Source organism: Acinonyx jubatus, chromosome B1 (assembly GCF_027475565.1).
Source record: "Acinonyx jubatus isolate Ajub_Pintada_27869175 chromosome B1, VMU_Ajub_asm_v1.0, whole genome shotgun sequence".
Taxonomy (NCBI): domain Eukaryota; kingdom Metazoa; phylum Chordata; class Mammalia; order Carnivora; family Felidae; genus Acinonyx; species Acinonyx jubatus.
The window spans coordinates 166,011,151-166,030,925 of NC_069382.1; the positions used below are offsets into that span (position 1 = coordinate 166,011,151).

Sequence of the window (19,775 nt, forward strand, 5' to 3'; positions counted from 1 at the left end):
TACATAAACACACATACATGGACAGCCAATGGCTGATGACAGACAGACAGAAGCATACAAAATGCCAGCCCATTACTGCAAGGTGGAAACAAATCCATGGTACAATTTGTATTCTGAGTACCCAGACTGCGGCTGGTCTCCAGCCAAGACCACTCCCTGGCTGAGCTGTCTTCCCCTGCCCTAACCTGCTTCCTTCACCCCTTACTTTTGAGAGTACTTCCTCAATAAATCACTTTTCACAAGAACCCAATCTCAGGTTCTACTTCTAGAAACTTCAACCTAAGCAGAAGACACTTAGCTGGAGCAGGAAAGTGGGGGGAAAAAATAGAAAAGGATTTCAGGCGGCAGATCAAAATGAAGACAAAAATAATTGGGGACAAATGTTTTTTTTTTTTTTTTCATTGTCCTTCGAATCATACTGGGATGTTGTCAGCTTCTATTATGTAAAATAAGTTAATATCCACCTTGCAAATTTGCCAGGATTAAAGAAACAGTATTGTTAGAAAGGTACCTAAGAAAATTTCTGTCACATGTAGACATTCAATAAAGGGTTGCTCTTATTACCAGTACTAATAATATTCTTTTAAGTCAGTGTTTTAAAAAGCTTGTTTGTGACTAGCAGAATCCAGAGCAGCATTGCTGACAGGCTTGCTGAGAGAGAGTCTGCCCTGCTCTGCATGCAGAGAGCTTTCCTATCATTGTTCTCCTCAAATGTGAAATGAGTTCCACGTCACTGACTGCAGAGCCCCTGAGGCTTGGAAGGGGAAGGCGGACAGAAGCAGTGAAGGAAGAAGCCTTGGGAATGATCGCTGTGACTCTGCAGTCATTGTATTCAGTATTTTATTTTGTTTTTGATTCCAGGTAGGCAAGCGGAAGGGAAAAAACAAAGCAATGTCACTACTTCGGGGAAGTTCTTTTCTGTTTTAGATTGCTCACTTTAAGTCAAATGTGGCATGCACTTGTTTAAAATTACACAATTAGCACCCTACTATGGATATGGCAGATAGCTGACAGGCTTAGACTTATATTGCTGTTAGTTAATAATAAATTGCTTACCACCCCTAATATCATTTGATGTCTGTGAAGTTCTAGTGTTAGAAAAATAGAATCAGGTAAAAAGCTCTAGGCCTTAGAAAAGATGAATAGCAGCCAGAAATCAAAAGGAATGAATACTGGAAAAAAAAAAATAAGAGGAAATGAACCTGGAAAGACAGAAAAAAACAAGGATAAGCAAACTAAATATTATGACAGGTGATCACTATTAAAGCGCTTTAGTAATTCAAGTAGCATGATCTATTGTGACTTAAATTGCATAAAATAAAAATTAAATCTTACCAAAGTTGTTTAGTAATGGTGTGGCAGGCACTATTGCTTGTCTATCCAACAGCTATTTCCAAACCCATGCTCTACCAGAGAGGCAATGCCATATATTCATATTCCCAGCCTCTTGTTATAACAAATAGTGGCCCTAAGACCCTATTCCAGCTAATGAAATGTCAGACAGTGCTTCTAGAAAGTTTCCAGAATTTTCTTTTTCCTTTTTGATAGAAGAGCCACACCTACAAAGAATGTTCTTTTTTGCTTTTCCTCTTCTGTTTTTTGCCTCTGGATTAGTTTTAAGCTATGGCAGTCATCTTGAATCCATGAGGGAGCATCACAAACAAGCTAAGGATGAGAGCACAGAACAGGAAAAATGGAGTTGTTTATCACATTATCAAGCCACCAACAACCTGAGCCTCTTCTAAACTTCTTCTTAATTGATATAACAAATGTCTAAGTATTTTAAGCCATATCTAGTAGTCCACTCTGTGCCTTATAGCAGAGCACATCCCATATATTTACAAATAATTCCCCAATTATTGTTGAAAGGCATAACAAGGCAATCCAGGCTATTACAAAAGAACAGAGAGAGCCCGCCTCTGTCCAGAAGAGGCAGGCCAGGCTTTCAGGATGACAGGTGTTGTACGGGAATGCTCAGACACAAGGCACTTAGGTAGCTGGCTGAGCTCACAGGTACACAGCCAAGTGCAGCACAGCCAGGCTGGCAAACACATGGCCAAGTAGTCACAGGAAGTTAAAACTACAGAATCCAAGACAAAGACCCAGTTAGGGGCCAAAGCCGATGAGAAACTCAAACACAGAAACTGGCCTCAGGAAAACAGTTTTGTGTGGCAGAGGCTAAGCCAAGCTTAGATGCAGAAGCTAAGATTTCCCAAAAGGAAGTGAGTTCAGCCAACAAAACTTGTAGTACCATAATGCCTTTTAAGGAGTGGCCCAGAGTTCCCATGCAGCCCTAGTTTTAAAAGATGTTATGTGAAGAGAACAGAATCTCTATAAGATTCTGAATTTAAAAGAACTCAGATGTCCTGCTTCTGTCCCCCAGTAAACTCTGAGTACTTACTACATTCTATAGTAACTATGAGTTTGTATTCCTCATAAGAAAGAACTTAATTCCTCTGAGGACAGAAATCATGTTTTGTTCATCTTTGTGCACCCTCACTGCCTAGCAGAGTACTTAACAATGACTGATTCTATAGAGGCCAAGGGCAGGCTTCCCCAAGATAGGCCACTTTGGCATGAACATCATTTTGAGTTAAAAGTCATCAAAACTCAGTAGATGTAGGAAAGCTCTCTTCATGGTCCTCAACTGCCTAAATTTACATTGTAAAGGAGAGCTTGTATCAGGAAGAGTTATTAACAGAGACTCCCTTTTACCTAATACACTTATCTGTGTAATAGGGCAACCTTTGTTTTTAAAAACATCTCCTTTCACCTTCCTGCTAATGACCTTCCTCCCCTTTGTATCTTCAGACTCTACCTCTCTCCTTAGTTCATGTAAGCTTCATGTTGCCTTGTTCTTGGAATTTCCAGGTCTATGTGGATTCCCTTACATACACTATTAAATTTTATTTTCTCATGTTCATCTGAATTATGTCAATTTGATTCCAAGTCCAGCTAGAAGGCCCTTGTAGAAGGTCTTCATCCCTAACAATTCACTGTTTGTTGAGGTGGATAATAAAAGTAATAACAATATTTATTGAGCACTTATAACATGCCAGGCATTGTGCAAAATGGTTTATATGCAACAGTTCATAGGAAATAATCATGATCATTATCCCAATTTCAGCAACAAGAAAACTAGGGCTTACAAAAGTTAGGTAAATTTCCCCATCACACCCACCCAGGAAATAGCAGACTCTGCATATGAAACCAGGTCACCTCCCTCCAGAGAATACAGTTCTTACCCCTTCATGGAGGAATTATGTATTTTTCACAAAGAAAAGTGGGGATTCTTAGAAATTTGGGTTTCTTCCTGCTCCTGTGAATAATTGATGGAGTTATGTTTTCAAGAGCCTGGACATACACGGGGCACCTGGGTGGCTCAGTCGGTTGAGCGTCCGACTTCAGGTCAGGTCATGATCTTGCAGTTCGTGAGTTTGAGTCCCGCGTCGGGCTCTGTGCTGACAGCTCAGAGCCTGGAGCCTGCTTCGGATTCTGTCTCCCTCTCCCTGTACCCCTCCCCTGCTCATGCTCTGTCTCTCTCTGTCTCTCAACAATAAATAAATGTTAAAAAATAAAATTTTAAAAAAAGAGCCTGGACATACACAAGATGAAGTTGGGTAGTTCCAAGAACTGGAAAAAGTAGAGGTAGGGTATTCTGAGAGACAATTTATGTGAAAGGCCCTTGAGCAGCATCAGTGCAGCATCAAGGGGCTGGAAGAGCAGAAATGAAGATGAATGTGCCAGAATCCACAGACCAGGACCATGGCTAGGTTTTCTGACCCCCTCATGCCTGCATATCCTGCAGATCATAATGGTAGGGAAAGAAGCCCCAGTGATGACTAGTATAGGACTTCTTGCCCACACTACGAAATAGGAGCCAGTAGTCACTTTGAATCCAGTATGGAAAGAATCAAGTCAAGTGGTCTTTCCAGCAGTGGTTTATTGTGCCTCACATTTACCTCCAACAGAAAGGACGGACAGAAGAGAGAGAGAAAGCCTGTTGTGCAGGCTGAGTGGGCAGCTACCTAATTTCCAGCACAGGCTTTGTGTCTGCTTCAGTCGTCATAAGCTCTCACCACCAAGTCACTTCTTTGGGGGCATAATTCCACCTCTAGAAATCTTAGAAATATGAAAAACACTTTTTGAGAAAGCTAACTTGTAACTGACGCAGAAAGAACTGGCCATGGAAGATGCTGAAGTAGGCAGAAATAAAGAATAATAAAAGAAAAAATATATATATATATAAAGAAAAATCCCACAATTAGAAGAGCAGCCCTGACAGCTGTGATTAATTAAGAGAATCTACGATGCTGTGTCTCAAAGCTCCATGATTTAGTTTTTTATATGGTTCAAAAGAGAGGTGGTAACCTTAGTTAAGTTTGGTTGGTTTATTGGTTATTGAAATTTCCTAATGCTTTCTTTTAACTGACAAATGTGTATAACTATATGTTGTCCTAGAACTACAGTTAAAAGCACAAGGTACTCACAGAGGCAAATTTTCAGCCTTCAGGCTCTTGCTGCTGTGTTTTCATTGTGAATGAAGTTCCATGACTCTAGAAACCCACTACTACTGAGTATTGGTCTGACCGACTCACCACACAAAATTTGTGCCATGACAAGTTATCTGCTTCCCAGAATCACAGTTATTTCCCTGAGATTGTAGGAATTAGGATCCATGACCCCTGGGAGACAAATGGCTCCCTTCCTGAACAAAGTTTCTGGCACTATATGAGTAATGTGTAAAGATCATTGTTAAAGAGCCTACTAAAAGGAAATCCATGAAACCCTCTGAGGCTGATACAGTCTATGGTACAACAACTTACACATAATTCATTTCTCTCCTCTTTGCACATCTTTCATTTCTCTCCTCTTTCTGTATTAAAAAGACCACTAGTTTAAATTTATTGGTTTCTTATACTTAATAAAATACATTTGCCACTTCATTAGTGATAACTTTATTTGCTATAAGGTCATTTCTTTTTACTCAGTGCTATTCCATGCTGATAGTTTGCCACAATCAAAACTGTGTTCCATCAACTCCATAAAGTGCTAAGGCATAGCTAATTACAAGACCAGAGTCCAAAAGGATTAACATCTTTGACTAACACAATAAAATTAAATTTTGTTGAATATAGAGTCCTGTATGTAAACACAGAAAAAAAACTAACAAGAGTATTACATTAAATAAAAATAGATGTTTTATGAGATTGAAAGTTTTAACCTCATGAATCTTTCCACTGAGAAAAGATGTTTGAATGAGTCAACAAGCCAACATCACAACAGTGTGATGTGGCCACCAAAAATATTATTTTAGTCTTAAATTATATTCATGGAAGTGGGTGACAGATGGCCTTCACTCTACCCTGGTATGATCAGTTTCAGTAGGTTCAATATCCACAGGATAGTGAGACTTGAATCCTTGTCTTGCCAAGACTCTGAATCTCTTCCCTCTAGAAATCCCCACCAAAGGCTAGGTAAGACCTTGACAGAGATGCTGTAGAGAAAATTCAGGCATCCAATGAGTGGTTGGACACTAGTTGCCTAATGGATAAGAGCCCAAGCTTTGGAGTCAAACTTTCTGATAGTTATATCACTCACCATCATGTGATTTTGAGCAAGGTACTCAGAATCTGTGAACTTGTACCAGTTTGCTCCTGCTGCTTAACCAACCACCCCAAAGAGAGTGAAATGCAACGTTAAACATTTATGGCTCACTCTTGAGTCTGCAGTTTAGCTGGCAGTCAGCAGATCGGGGCTAAGCTATGAAGGATTTGGCTTCAAAATGTTGGTTGGGTCCAGGTCTGTTCTTCATGTCTCTCACTCTCCTAGGACCAACCAGCCTCCTGCAGCATGCCTTCTCTTGGAAAGAGTGCAGGAGAGAAAACTCAATCATGCAAGCACATTTCAAGCTTTTGCATGCGCCACATCTATTACCATCCCATTGTCTAAAGGGAGTCATGTGGCCAACGCTAAAGTCAAGGGCTGTAGAAGTCCTCTCTTATCCTCATGCAGTCATGACACAAGTGCGTCCATGTGTGACACACATTGGAAAAAAGTTGAATCTACCATAAAGTCTTAGTTTTCTCATAGACAAAATAAGTTTACTGTACCTACCAGGTATGGCAGGTAGACTAATGGCTGGCCAAAAATATCCATGTCCTAATCCCCACAACCTATGAAGATGTCACCTTATATGGCAAAAGAGGCTCTGCAGATATTATTTCACTAAGGATCTTGAGATAGGACGATTATCCTGGATTACCCAGGTAGGTCCAATATAATCACAAAGGTCTTTATAAGGGAAAGAAGATGAAGGGTTAGAAAAAAAGATATAACAATGGAAGCAGAGGTCAGAGAGATGCAGAACCAGGACCCAGGGAGCCTCCAAGAGCTGGAAAAGGCAAGAAACAGATTCTTCGGAAAGCCTCCAGAAAGAGTAAAATCCTACAGAAAGCTTGATTTTAGTCCCATAAAACTCCTTCCAGACTTCTGACCTCCAGAACTATAAAGTAGTAAATCTGTGTTATTATAAACCACTCAGTTTACGGCGATTTGTTTCAATAGGAAAGTAATACACTAGGTGAATAATTATTACCATTGTTCAATCCCCCTAAATATGGATACTGCAGGCTTTTTTTTTTTTCACATAACCACACAATTAATCTGGATGCCAAAGGCCTTGCTCTTTATTTCTGGGGAAAATCATGAGTCCTGTGTCATTGAAAAGGGCAGTATTTACTTGAGCTCAACAGAATCTTGAAACATGAGAGGGCATCACTTCTGCCAGATGTTTCCCAAACAGTATGCTAACAGCTGTCAAAAAAAGGTGCTCATGAGTCAGTCATGAGAGGACACTGAACCTGGCTCTACACCAAAGGTAACGTGCAGGTAAGCACAGCTGCTCTACCAGCACAGACTGGTTCTGGAGCACTGATGAGCAGGGTAATCCCACAGTTTGTCCATGCTGACCCTGCTCTAATCCACAAAGCCCACTTTCCAATCTCTAAACCTGCCAATTTGCCCTGAGGTCACAGCCCATCCAACTATTCTCCTTTCCCAAAATGACCCTCATTCAGTCTCTACCAGATTGGCATTCTTTCTCCTTGTTTGATTTCCACTGACTTGTCAGCACATAATTCCCCCAGGTTTTCTCTTCTAACAAAAACTATCTCATGCAAATCAACAACCTGGCTTTCACTACTCTACCCACTCTGTAGACTAGTCAAGCTTTCAGACTTTTCATACAATAAAGATCTTTAATTCTATATCATTAGTTACATAAAAGGCGCAAAAAAGGGGGAAACTTAATTCTTCCATGGCCTAATTGTTGGAGGAGTTAATCAAGAGGACATGGCTGTCAACTGATGGGCAGTCACAGGCTTCTCACCTCCTCTCCTGTCCTTGGAATGTATGCCCCCAGCCACCATTCCCACAGCTGAAGCTGTTCAAGGATGCAGCCTTGAGAGAGTAAGGTGTTATTGAGGTCATCTGAATAGTATTTGTAACTGAAGTCAGTTAAGGCCTCTATATAAACTTTTAAAATTCCAGTGGGTATGGAGATATACTCATCTTGTGGCTACCCAAGACCAGCTTCATAGGTAAGTTCCCTTGCTTATTAAACTTGCCACATACCAATCTGGAGTGGCCTGTCTCTTTCTCTGGTCAATTCCTGCCCTCCATGTACGGGAGCTTGTTTCAAATTTAACCCAGGAAGCTCCAGAGGTTGTGAACTAACACCAATTTTGTTGTTTAGGAATCAAAAAAATAATAAATACTTCTACAATTTATTCTATTAACTATAAAGGAATTACATGAACAAAATGTGCACCTACTTCTTCCTAACAAAATGTTCTAAGGCATAAATAATTTGTCAGAAATTAGGTGACATAATGAATTATTACAAAAATAAAATTGAGCAAAGAGATCCTAAATATTACTTGAATAGACTTGTGTACATGAACCAAAGTCCCTTAATAAAAATTTCTGTATGGGGGTGCCTAGGTGGCTCCGTTGGTTGAGCATCCAACTTTGGCTCAGGGCATGATATCATGGTCCGTGGGTTTGAGCCCTGCATCAGCCTCTCTGCTGACAGCTCGGAGCCTGGAACCTCCTTTGGATTCTGTGTCTCCCTCTCTCTCTGCCCCTCCCGCACTTGCACTCTGTCTCTCTCTCTCAAAAATAAATAAACATTAAAAAATTTCTGTATGACATTTTAACATGTCTATAATCTCTAAAATTCCTTCCAGGCAATAGTGATTGAGGAAGTGATGTATTTATATAGTGTCAACTTATAGACTATTAAATATTTATATTGCTTTTATACAAAATTCAAGGTACCGGTTTTCAAAGAAAATATCAGAAACTCTGTAAGCATGAGTAGGACCACCCAAAGATGTTTGTCTAGCCCTGCTATTATATTGCTTTTATAATGTTTGGAAGCATCAGGTGCTAATTTCCTAATTATGTGGTAACCATTTGCTATCAGTAAGAGTTCATTAAGCAGTTTCAAGTCATCTTGTAGAATCTGTGGGTTTTCTCAGCATGTTGTTCTGATGTCAGAATTTAGGTAAATTAATGGATTAAGCGTCAGCCTTCCACAAATTAAAATGTCACAATGATCCCATGTCCTGATGATACAAGTACATAGGAGAGAATGAGAAATATTCCAACTAGATACTCATTGAACTAATGAGAGAAATCTGTAGTAAGATTCATGGAATTGGGATAAGTACTCATGGTCAGAGTCACTGTTACTGACTACTGGAGCCTTGTAGGATCAAGATAAGAGTCATTAATTATATAGATTACCCTTCAGTCCTTGGGCCTTGAAATGGACCTAAATTAGAAAGAAAGCAAGAGAAGTTGAAGGAAGGAAGGAATGTAATAAAATGGTTGTCTAGTAAGAGAAAGACTAAATGGAGAAAAATATAAGCATGGGAGAAACGAGGAATGGGTAGCAGAGACTATGTTAGACCAATAAGAAAACAGAGAGGGAAAAGCCTCTGGAAAAAGAAGATAAAGTCAAGTTTTGTGTCTGAATTCTTCCGGAAATCACTTTACACAACAATTCACAATACATTACTGAATAGTCCATGAAGGCAAAAGCTGGGTCTTACTCCTCACATTATCTACTTAGTGCCTGCTCCATAATAGATATGTAGCAAATGGTAATTAAAAGAATGATTGATTGAATCTAGAAGATAACCCACAACAGAAAGAACCGAATGGAGGGAGCAACTAACACTTCACCACGCAAAACCTATTCCTATCCAATAGGAGAATTCTCCAAACTGAAAAGAGATGGAAAAGAAAAAAAATAATCACTTTGTAAGAGAATTTCACTTAATTCATTAACTCAAAGAAAGAACATTTACTGAAGTCCTAATCAGCATCAGTGTCAAACGTTGTGGCCAAGAGTAGCAAAGCATTGGTATGTGGAAGGTGGTCATCATAACAGCACTTCAACAAGTTTGAAGGGTTAACTCCTTCAAGATCATGCACTCCTTGCCTGCTAACCTAAGTCCATTGGTCTGTAGGAGAACTAACCGCCTTTTCCTTGAGATTTTGCAGATCACTGGCCTTGACGAATAAAGAACCAGGCTTTCTTGGAAGATAAGCCCTGACCCCATTAAAAACAGCTGCCTTCGATGCCAGCAAATCTTTTGAGGGTCATGTTGACATATAATTAACTGCCAGAGCATCAGCTTCTCCTGCATGTTAGCACCCCCCCCCCCCCCGCCCCCGCCCATTTCTCAACCCTTCCCCTTTAAAACCCTCTGCCTTCACCTGGACTGGGAAGACAGTCTTTAAGACATTAGTCCACCATCTTCCCAGGTTGAGGCTTCCTAAATAATGCAACCTTTCCTTTCCCACCATCACTTGTCTCTTGAGTATTGAATTTCGAGAGGTGAGCAGCTGAACCAGAGTTTGCAACTGGTTCTCTGTCCGGTAACAACAGGAACTTCGGGTGTATCAGTTTGCAATTATATAATTTTCCATAAAAATATATCATTTGTACCAACCCATTTTGGGGTTGTAATGTAGTTTCTTGCAATATTTGGAATTGCATAAAAAATCCTGCAGCTTTTGCTATTCCTGATAGCTAAAAAAGGTAATATTTCCATTAATAGATGCTTATTTTGATAGAACATTACATAATAATTTTTCTGAATGAGATTTTAAATCCTATAACAATGTTTCATACGCAGAGAATATGCTCAACTTATTATTAATTAATAATGATAGTACCTCATGAAATTGCTATGAGAAATAAATGTCAATGCACATAAATAATAAGGACAGTGTATTTAGTAAGTACTTAATCAATATTTAGTATTATTGTTGTTGTTTTCCAGAGTGGTCCAAATAAACCACTGGGACCAAGGAGTCATCAAGAGTATCGCCTTGTTTTCATTGGAATATTACTCTATTGCCAAAGCTAGATAAAGTTTACTAGAGATGAATAATAAGTACAGCCAGAAATTTCTGTTAATCATTCATCCTAAAGTTAGTGAACAACGCTGAGCAGGGGTCTTCCCGGACTTAACCCAGTCATCCCTTCCCAGTGTCAACCCTTGCAATCTGAAAAGAGTTTAATCACATGATGTTATAGAGATGATAAGGTTTGATAAATTTTAAAAATGTAATTTAAGGGGCTCCTGGGTGGCTCAGTCCGTTGGGCATCAAACTCTCGATTTCGGCTCAGGTCAGGATCTCACAGTTCATGAGTTCAAGCCCCACATTGGGCTCTGCCCTGACAGCACAGAGCCTACTTGGGATTTCTCTCTCTCCCTCTCTCACTCCCTGCCCCTCCCCGACTTGTGCACTCTCTCAAAATAAATTAAAAAAAATAAAGGTAAGGTTGAGTGTTTTTGTATACAGCACTGTACTTTGAAAACCTAACAAAGCCAAAGCAGTGAAAGGCAGGGTTCCCAGGTTACTAGCTTTGGGCCAGACACTTGATTTCTCAGTTACTACAAGCAGGCATTATCGCTCCTTATTTCACAAAATCTTTGGAACAATCAAGTAAAATAATGTACCCGAAAAAATTTGCAAAATATAAATTCTTCTGCAAATGTAAAATTATTTTTATTTTACTTATCTCGAAATGTTAAAATGCTTATAAATATAAACACATTAATCACAGATGTGCATGTAAATACAAAGATGAAAAGTTATATGTTTGAGTTTTTAGAAAGGAACCAGCAAATTATAACATGGGGATAGCTATTGTCCTTCTTGGCATCTATTTTTCTCTAATACAGTAGCTTTAAATTTGTAAAAAGAGGGAATTAAAAGTATAGAAATTACAGAAAAAAGACTATAACTGAGTATACAACAGATTATACAAGTTTGAAAATAGGATGAAGACAAAATTACTGATATTTAATTACTGCCTGAAATTTAATCCCATAGGAACAAATTAGAAAAAAACTAATGACCTTAATTATCTGCATCATTGACCCACCCCAAGAAGCTTTGGAAATATGTTGCTGCTAAGGTCAAGGTGTATTGCAAATCTTTTTTTTTTTTTTTTTTGCTATAAATTTGTTCAAATCAAGAAAACTGTCGTATTTAAACCTCTCAAAGTAATTTTGGCACATATGAAATCATTAAGTCCCTGAGCTGAGCTCTTTTTACAGGCTGGTTTTTGCACTGTCTCCTCCCCGAGCACCTGGGCCACTCGCTGCCTGTCCTGGCCCCACGGGTGTATCTCGAACCTAATCATGCCCCGAGTGATGAGCGCTATGAGCCACATAGTGGTCTTATAATTTGTCTTGCATGAGGTAACAGTGACTAATTGTAAAAAATAAATACAAAATAATTTTTTTCTAAAATTCTCCAGTAATGACGAGTAAAATCATTTATCTAGATAGAATTATCCTTACAGAATTTCTTAAAGAAAATTAAAACACCACACCTACATCAGAATGTACTGGTAATTTCAGGAACCATTTCTAAACCAACTGATTGATAAATTAGGATACAAGAGGAAACAAGTCTGTCGGGATATCTTTATCTTTGGCTCAGGAAACCCCTCCCTGGTGATCTAACATGATCAGAAGAATAAATGACAGATGAATACGTAACTTCTTTGTTTTCCCCCTTAAATATTGAAGACATAAAGAACATTAAGGAATATTTTTATTAACTCTAGCGAACTGGATGAATTTCCATTTTACATGCTAGGTCAATGATTCTCAAACTTCAGTGTATGGATGAACAACCTAAAAAGCTTCTAATAAATGCATATTTCCAGGCCATCACTAGATTCCACGTTCTCAGATTTCCAAATGAGCCTCTCTTGAGCATTACATTCTTGTTGTTTCTAGGAGAAATGGAAAAACCAAGCACCTGTATCTGAAGAGCTATAATCTAGACGCATTGGAGGCTTTGAGAGATTCACAAATGAAACAATGAACCGCCCTCTACAAGGCCCACATGCACATCTAAGTGACTTTCCTCTCTTTACCTCATGGTCCATTACTACCGTCAAAAACTTTAATTAATATTGCACATCCTCAATTACCCAGAGTTCTATAGAGTAAACTAATTAACACATGAAATGGGAATTTGTTCTAATATCCCTTTTATACACAACTTTCTAAATAAGTGTTCCTAAGAAGTAAAAATATTTGAGGCAAATAATTTCAATGACAATTCTCTGCACAGCTGAAATGTTTGCAAGCTCCATGCCAATATTTTATGAGACAGGAGTAACAGAATGGGAAACTAACAGAGAGGAAGCCAAGTTATTTACCGGTTCTTTGAAAGCTTTTATTTATAACTGGGTTTCCTCTCAAGTTTCAAGTTGAATGCTTTAAGATTTTATGACTTAAAACAGGAAGAAAAACCTGTGTCTTCAATTATAGTGCCTTGCTTCAATAAGATTGTGCATTGAAACCTTAATCAAATATCCAAAATATTACTCCTCACTTTTTCCTCCATGAGAGAAATTACTACATCACAGTTACATCCAGTTAGGTTTGCTGCTTATTTTCTAAGGGATGTGGAAAATATACAGATATCCAGGGAAGAGTCACATCTGGTCCCATAACCATGTATAGAAGTAACTTCATGGTAACTTCTGCTTTTAGTCCCCAGGGCTTCTCTGCTACTGCATTGTGGGATGCCTATGGAAACCTACTCAGTCACCGTAAAGCACATGTCTAAGATATTTGTCACTCCTTATGACACCTATCCTTTAACAAGCAGCGAGCATCCAAATCAGCTCTCTATATAATGCTGCATAGGTTGTACTGCACAACTCTGAGGGGTGCTATTTACACAGACAGTGATGTGAATGGAGCCCCTTGAAATAGCACAACTAGCAGCCCCCATTCAAGAGAGGAACTCCTTTAACTTATGTTTTGTCCTGGAGAGATCAGAGAACATTCCATGATGACGATGGTGATGATGATGATGATAAAAGTAATGATGATGGCCAAAATTTGTGAATACTTGAAATATGCTGATTACTTTGCCCACATTATACAGAAAGAAGGACCGGCTAGAAAGAAAAATGGTTAAGTACCAGTCTTTGAGGGACTTCTGCTAGTAATCACTATTGTCCTCTTGAAGCAAAGGGTAAATGGAATATGGGTAAGTTATTAAAAAATGAGTTTCACTGGATTTTTTTTTTCAAAAGAAAAAGGGTGATGGAATTACACATTGAAAAGTATACAAGTTAACTATTATAAAGTAATGTAGTAATAACATCTGATTATAGAATTTCTTCTATTTCCTATATGTGAATTTATAAGCTCTTTCAGGACAAAGCCATAGGGAGAAAAACATTTTCTCTTGAAGATTTAAGGTATTTACCCATAAATAATAATTTGGGGGAAGATATGAATAAATTCAAATCACAGTACTATAACTGGTGCAGAAGTTTTGTAAATAACCTTCCAGATCTTAAAACAATTCAAATCATGACTCAATCAAAAGCTAAATTAATCACAATAAATGCAAACATTTTTACACTTATTACAGAGTCTTGGCTTATACTTTGACAATAATAATTTCTGCATTAGATAAAACACAGAGGCCACTAAGATTATTTTAGAAGTCTATACAAGATCTCCAAATTAGTCAAACATAGTCATCAGTTTCTAACTTTTGATTTCCCACCTCATCCCTAATCAGTGAAATCTTTCATGGGTAAATTCTGCATATGAAAATAGTCTTTGATTTTAACTGCTTTTACCCTTTAATTTCTTTTTTTTTTAACCCTGGCGATGTGATCTTTCCAAATACTTCTTTGAAATGAAAAATAATATAATACTATTGGTTAAAATCCTTTCTCCCTACCACTGTTATATCTGTCTATAATGCAGAGGCACTGGATAATTCATCAAGGAGATTTTATTTAAATATTGAAAATAATACAGAATGGTATTATAATGAAAAATATTGGTTTGCTACCTTAATGATAGTGATTATGAATTCTATTCCTGAAATAATGATCCCTGCTTTTAACAGAAAATCATTTTACCAATGCTTCTGGGCAATTTCAAAAACTTGTCTAAACATTATATCATTGCCAAAGGCCTCCAGACCTGAATAATGCATTCCTACATTACTGTGCAGAATCTATCACATTTTAAAGGCTAACATTTTTCCTATAAGATCTGGATCTCACTCCATACATTTACAGAGGGATAACTTTTTCAAGTGCTACTCTAGAGTTCCCATGGGCAAATGAATGAAGAAAGGCACCTCAGATAAAAGCTGCAACCCCCAGAGTAGTAGGGGCAAGTCAAAGTTTGTCTTTACAGCTTCCTAACATTCCAACTGAATCCAACGCCACTGAATGCAGCTCTCAATGTTCTCTGGTTTAAAATCCATACAAGTGATGATAAGTGCTAATCTGGTATCTGGAAGGTGATAAACCAAAAATTAACTCCTAAGTTGTGCTCAGATGCTTTGAACACCATCATCTTGGTAAAGAAACAGACACATTGTTTTAGTCACTGCACACTGGAAGAAAAGACCACTTAGAAATATGACTTTGAGAATCCATCTAATTTGCTAAGCATAATGACCCTCTTTTTAATCGATGGCTGTTGAGACAATATCTTAGATGGGGGAGTGACTCATGAAGTATGTAGGAGTCATGAATAAGAGAAGCTTGCTTTCAACTGGAGGGCACAGAGGTGTTGAGATGGTGAGTTAAGAACAAAGCCCGGGAAAAGCAAAGTGCATTGACTTACCTGCAATACTTTGGTCAAATTGTTAAATAGAGCTTGGCCGGCACTCACTTTGTACTTGACGCCTCTGACTGTGCCATTTTTGCTTAAAATGTGGACTCTTCTTGTACCAAAACCCTTCTCACTGGCAGCCCTCGCTAACACCAGCAAGTTATCCTGGTCGTTCTCATACTCATCACCTTCTGATCCTATGTGGCCGTTTTGCTGTCCATCAGACTCACTCAGTCCATCTACCCCACAGATGCTGGCACATTCAGAATCCAGGGAGCCTGATGGTTGCCCATCTTCATACACTTCCTTCAGAACTCGCCCGCTGTGAGATGACACGATCCGAAACCGGACTTTCCGTGGCCTGTCATTTTCTGGCTTTATGTCCCTTTTTAGCATGATCACTTCCACCCACATAAACAATTCACATAATCTCTGGATCAGTGTTATTGCATTAGTCGCCTTGCCACATAGCAATATCAGAGCCTCATTCTCGCAACAGCAGCACCCATATGAAACTAACATCGAAAGAAGATTCCTAAGAACTTACAGTGCGTCTCTGCTATTAATAATGAATGTGTGTGCGTGTGCTATGGTTACCTTTAAACTAAAACCTGCAAATGATCCCAGCCTTTAAATATTAAACAGCCATGGTGGACTCTTTAACAGGACAAACGCAAGAAAGTGGCAGGTAATGAAACAATAAATAAGTATGGGGCAAGGAAACGAAAGACCTGAACTTTGAAGCCAATGATGAATGTTGAAAAGGCTCTTTAACAGAAGAGTATCTCTACAATTTGCTGTCCAGAGTGGAGGCCAGAGATAAAGTATGGAATCTAATGTGTAGGATGGGACGTGTCATAGTCCTCCCACAGGGCTTCTTTCTTCTGTCTTCCACTGTGATCTTTCAAAAGGGCAGTGAATGTGCTACTTGCCAACATAGAGCTTTTAATATTAGTTATGAAATAATCTCTTCGACTTTGTCAGCATTGTATAAGATGCATTTTCAATACACATCTTGATGTACAAGTGGTTTTGCTAAAGAATAACTTTTTAACAAACTGTGAAAAGAAAGAACATTTGCCTTGTTACTTCCCACTTCCGCTAGCTGAAAATTCTCTCAGAGGGAAGGATTTTAGAAGGAAACATAAGGGACAATGAGGGAGGAATGGAAAATCCTCCAAGCCAGCCAGATCAGGCAAAGAGGTCCTGGTGATCTGCATTAATAAATATTATATCCAAATCACCCATGCATACGGAACAGACCTCCTAACACCATGCTCAGTGCATTTTCTGACACTTTGGTGAGTGACTGAAGAATCTCTTAAGATACAAGGGCCAAAAGTGAACAAATCAGGAGACTATAGATGCTTGAGAGGATGTGGAGAAACGGGAACCCTCTTGCACTGCTGGTGGGAATGCAAATTGGTGCAGCCGCTCTGGAAAACAGTGTAGAGGTTCCTCAAAAAAATTAAAAATGGACCTATCCTATGACCCAGCAGTAGCACTGCTAGGAATTTACCCAAGGGATACAGGAGTGCTGATGCATAGGGGCACTTATACCCCAATGTTTATAGCAGCACTCTCAACAATAGCCAAATTATGGAAAAAGCCTAAATGTCCATCAACTGATGAATGGATACAGAAATTGTGGTTTAATATACACAATGGAGTACTATGTGGCAATGAGAAAGAATGAAATATGGCCCTTTGTAGCAACATGGATGGAACTGGAGAGTGTGATGCTAAGTGAAATAAGCCATACAGAGAAAGACAGACACCATATGGTTTCACTCTTATGTGGATCCTGAGAAACTTAACAGAAATCCATGGGGGAAGGGAAGGAAAAAAAAAAAAGAGGGTAGAGTGGGAGAGAGCCAAAGCATAAGAGACTCTTAAAAACTGAGAACAAACTGAGGGTTGATGGGGGTGGGTAATGGGTATTGAAGAGGGCATCTTTTGGGATGAGCACTGGCTGTTGTATGGAAACCAATTTGACAATAAATTTCATATATTAAAAAAAATTAATTCTCAGAAAAAAAAAAAAGATACAAGGGCCATATTAAAACATACACTGTGGTGAGTGTCCCAACCCGTTTGCACCTCCAGAGGGAGGATCCACACTTGGCCCTCATACTGAACTTCAAGTTTTGGTTTTTTTTTAATGTATAGTTTTATGTGATATAAACTTAATTTACTTTTATTTTAGAAAATTCAGACAATAATAGCACGATGTTGTGAATAAAGTCACACAAAAAAAGAAGAGTCACAAATCACCTCCCTGGAGATGTTAATAATTTTGTGAAACATCTCCCAGTGCCTATGAAGACGGGATGCTCTGATGGTCACCAAACTACATCGCCCAGCCTCTTGCAGTTTAAGAGGAGAAGGAACAAGTGCTAGCTTTCACTGATGGGATGTGAACAAAAGCCATGCCTCATCTGTGGACCAAGGCAGTTAAGAGAGAGAGTGCCCCATCCACGCCCTTTCTCCTCCTTCCCCATCTGCTAGCTGGATGACCCTTGAAGCCATATACTGAGCTTGTCAGAGCCACAGATTCACAACCGTCAACGCCCCGCACTAAACTATGTTATGAGCAAAAACTAAGCCTTTATTGTGTTAAGCAGTGGAGGTGGAAATTTAAGGATTGTTTGTTAGGGCATCTATCAGTCCTGACTGTGCTCTCATATATTCAACATCTTGCTTTTTTCATTCACCATTATATAGTGAGTCATTTCCTATATATTTCTGAAAAACATGAATTTGATGTGTATATTAAAAGTCCTTCCACTAGCTGTACCACGTTTTATTTTTCTGGATTGCCTGATGTTTAAATTATTTAAAATATTTAGTAAAATAATGCTGCACTAAATGTTCTTGTTCAAAAATCAGTGTACATATATCTGAGTAGTCCCTTAGTATCAATTCCTTTGGGTAAAATTGATGAGGTAAGAATTTTTTTTAATGCAAAGCTTTTGATATAAATTGCCAATTGCTGATATAAAAAGTTGTATACCTTACACTTCTACTAGCATATGAGTTCCGATTTTACTGTCTCTAACCAATGCCAACAGTGCATATTACCAATTTTCAACAACCTTTATTTTGTCAAGTCGAAAAGTAGTATTTTGGTGATGTTATAGTTTCCCAACTTTGGACACTGTTGAGGACTTTCATTCTGAATATTTTCTTCATATAGAGCTCTCACTGAAGAAAAAGATGGATAAAAATGGAAACCTCTACCTCCTGGCTAATCAAATTAGAGAGCAAATATTAGAGAATTCTATATAATGCCAAAGAAGGAGGGACAGATGAAGGGTGAAAGGGGGAGAGAGAGGGAAAGATCAAGTATGAGATCAGCTAAGTGACAATATAAAGGGGCTTTAACTTGGCAAAGTAAAAGAGTATGTAGTCAAAGTACACAAAAAGAGAACATAAGTGAGGAAATACTTATTGGGGAAGAAGAGAAAAAATAATTCAGCTTTATGCCCAAATGTCCAAATCTTTAAAAGACACCATAGGGTAGGGCATGAGTATGAGCCTAATCAAGAAAAAAAATCAAAATTCTGTGCTTGTCCCAGTTAATTTTTGTCCTGAATTCCCCATTTAATCTTTCCCACCCCCATTTTTCTAGGTGTTTGAGTTGGACAGAGTGCTATATAGCATGAGCAGGATTTTGAAGTCAAGAAACCTAGGTTCAAATTCCAGCACACCTCAGTGAAAATACTCTTTTCACCTCTCAAGTCTTCAATTTTCCTATCAGTAGAATGAAGGTAACAATATCTACCCTAGTGAGCTGTGCTTGGAAGTATCTGGAACACATTGCTCAATGTGTTTTTGATGGTGTGTACATACACTATGCGTCCTTTGGATGGAAACAACTAATTTTAGCCTGAATAAGGCAAGACAGTGGCTACACAAGATTGCAGTTAATAAACAGACTTGGAGGATAGAGAGAATTCAATAAAATGGTTTCAAAGTTTGTGATATTTTAACGTTTATTTATTTTTGAGACAGAGAGAGACAGAGCATGAACGGGGGAGGGGCAGAGAGACAGGGAGACACAGAATCGGAAACAGGCTCCAGGCTCCAAGCCATCAGCCCAGAGCCCGATGCGGGGCTCGAACCCACAGATGGCGAGATCGTGACCTGAGTTGAAGTCGGACGCTTAACCGACTGAGCCACCCAGGCGCCCCAAAGTTTGTGATATTTTAAATATACATATTAAAAATACACTGTGTATGTACATAAACACATGCATATGTATTCATATCTAATATTTACATACCATTTGAAAATAATGATATTAGTTAAAAGTCATCTCTCTTTTATGGATGAACTGAAAGTCCTGTAAACTGGAAACCAGCCTGCTACAAGTATAAGGAGGTATCTGCTGGTGTGAGACTATGCCTTGATAACTGTGATTCACATACTTATCTTAAGCTAAAATGAAAATTAAGGTGCTCTAGGGGCACTGGGTGGCTCAGTCGGTTAAGCGTCCGACTTCTGCTCAGGTCATATCTCACAGATTGTGAGTTTGAGCCCTGCGTCAGGCTCTGTACTAAAAGCTCAAAG

General features: G+C 38.7%; 1 protein-coding gene across 2 annotated transcripts in view; it reads right to left on the minus strand.

The window, feature by feature from the left end:
- Positions 1 to 19,775, minus strand: part of GRXCR1 (glutaredoxin and cysteine rich domain containing 1) — a 235,068-nt gene that overhangs the window by 110,063 nt on the left and 105,230 nt on the right. The window contains exon 1 of one of the 2 annotated variants that reach the window (XM_015084776.3): positions 15,216 to 19,172. The exons of the other annotated variant lie outside the window; for it this stretch is intronic. Within the exon in view, the coding sequence (XP_014940262.2) occupies positions 15,216 to 15,725 (510 nt within the window). The 5' untranslated portion in view covers positions 15,726 to 19,172. Of the gene's footprint in view, positions 1 to 15,215; positions 19,173 to 19,775 lie in introns of those variants that run through there. 2 annotated transcript variants of the gene reach the window in all.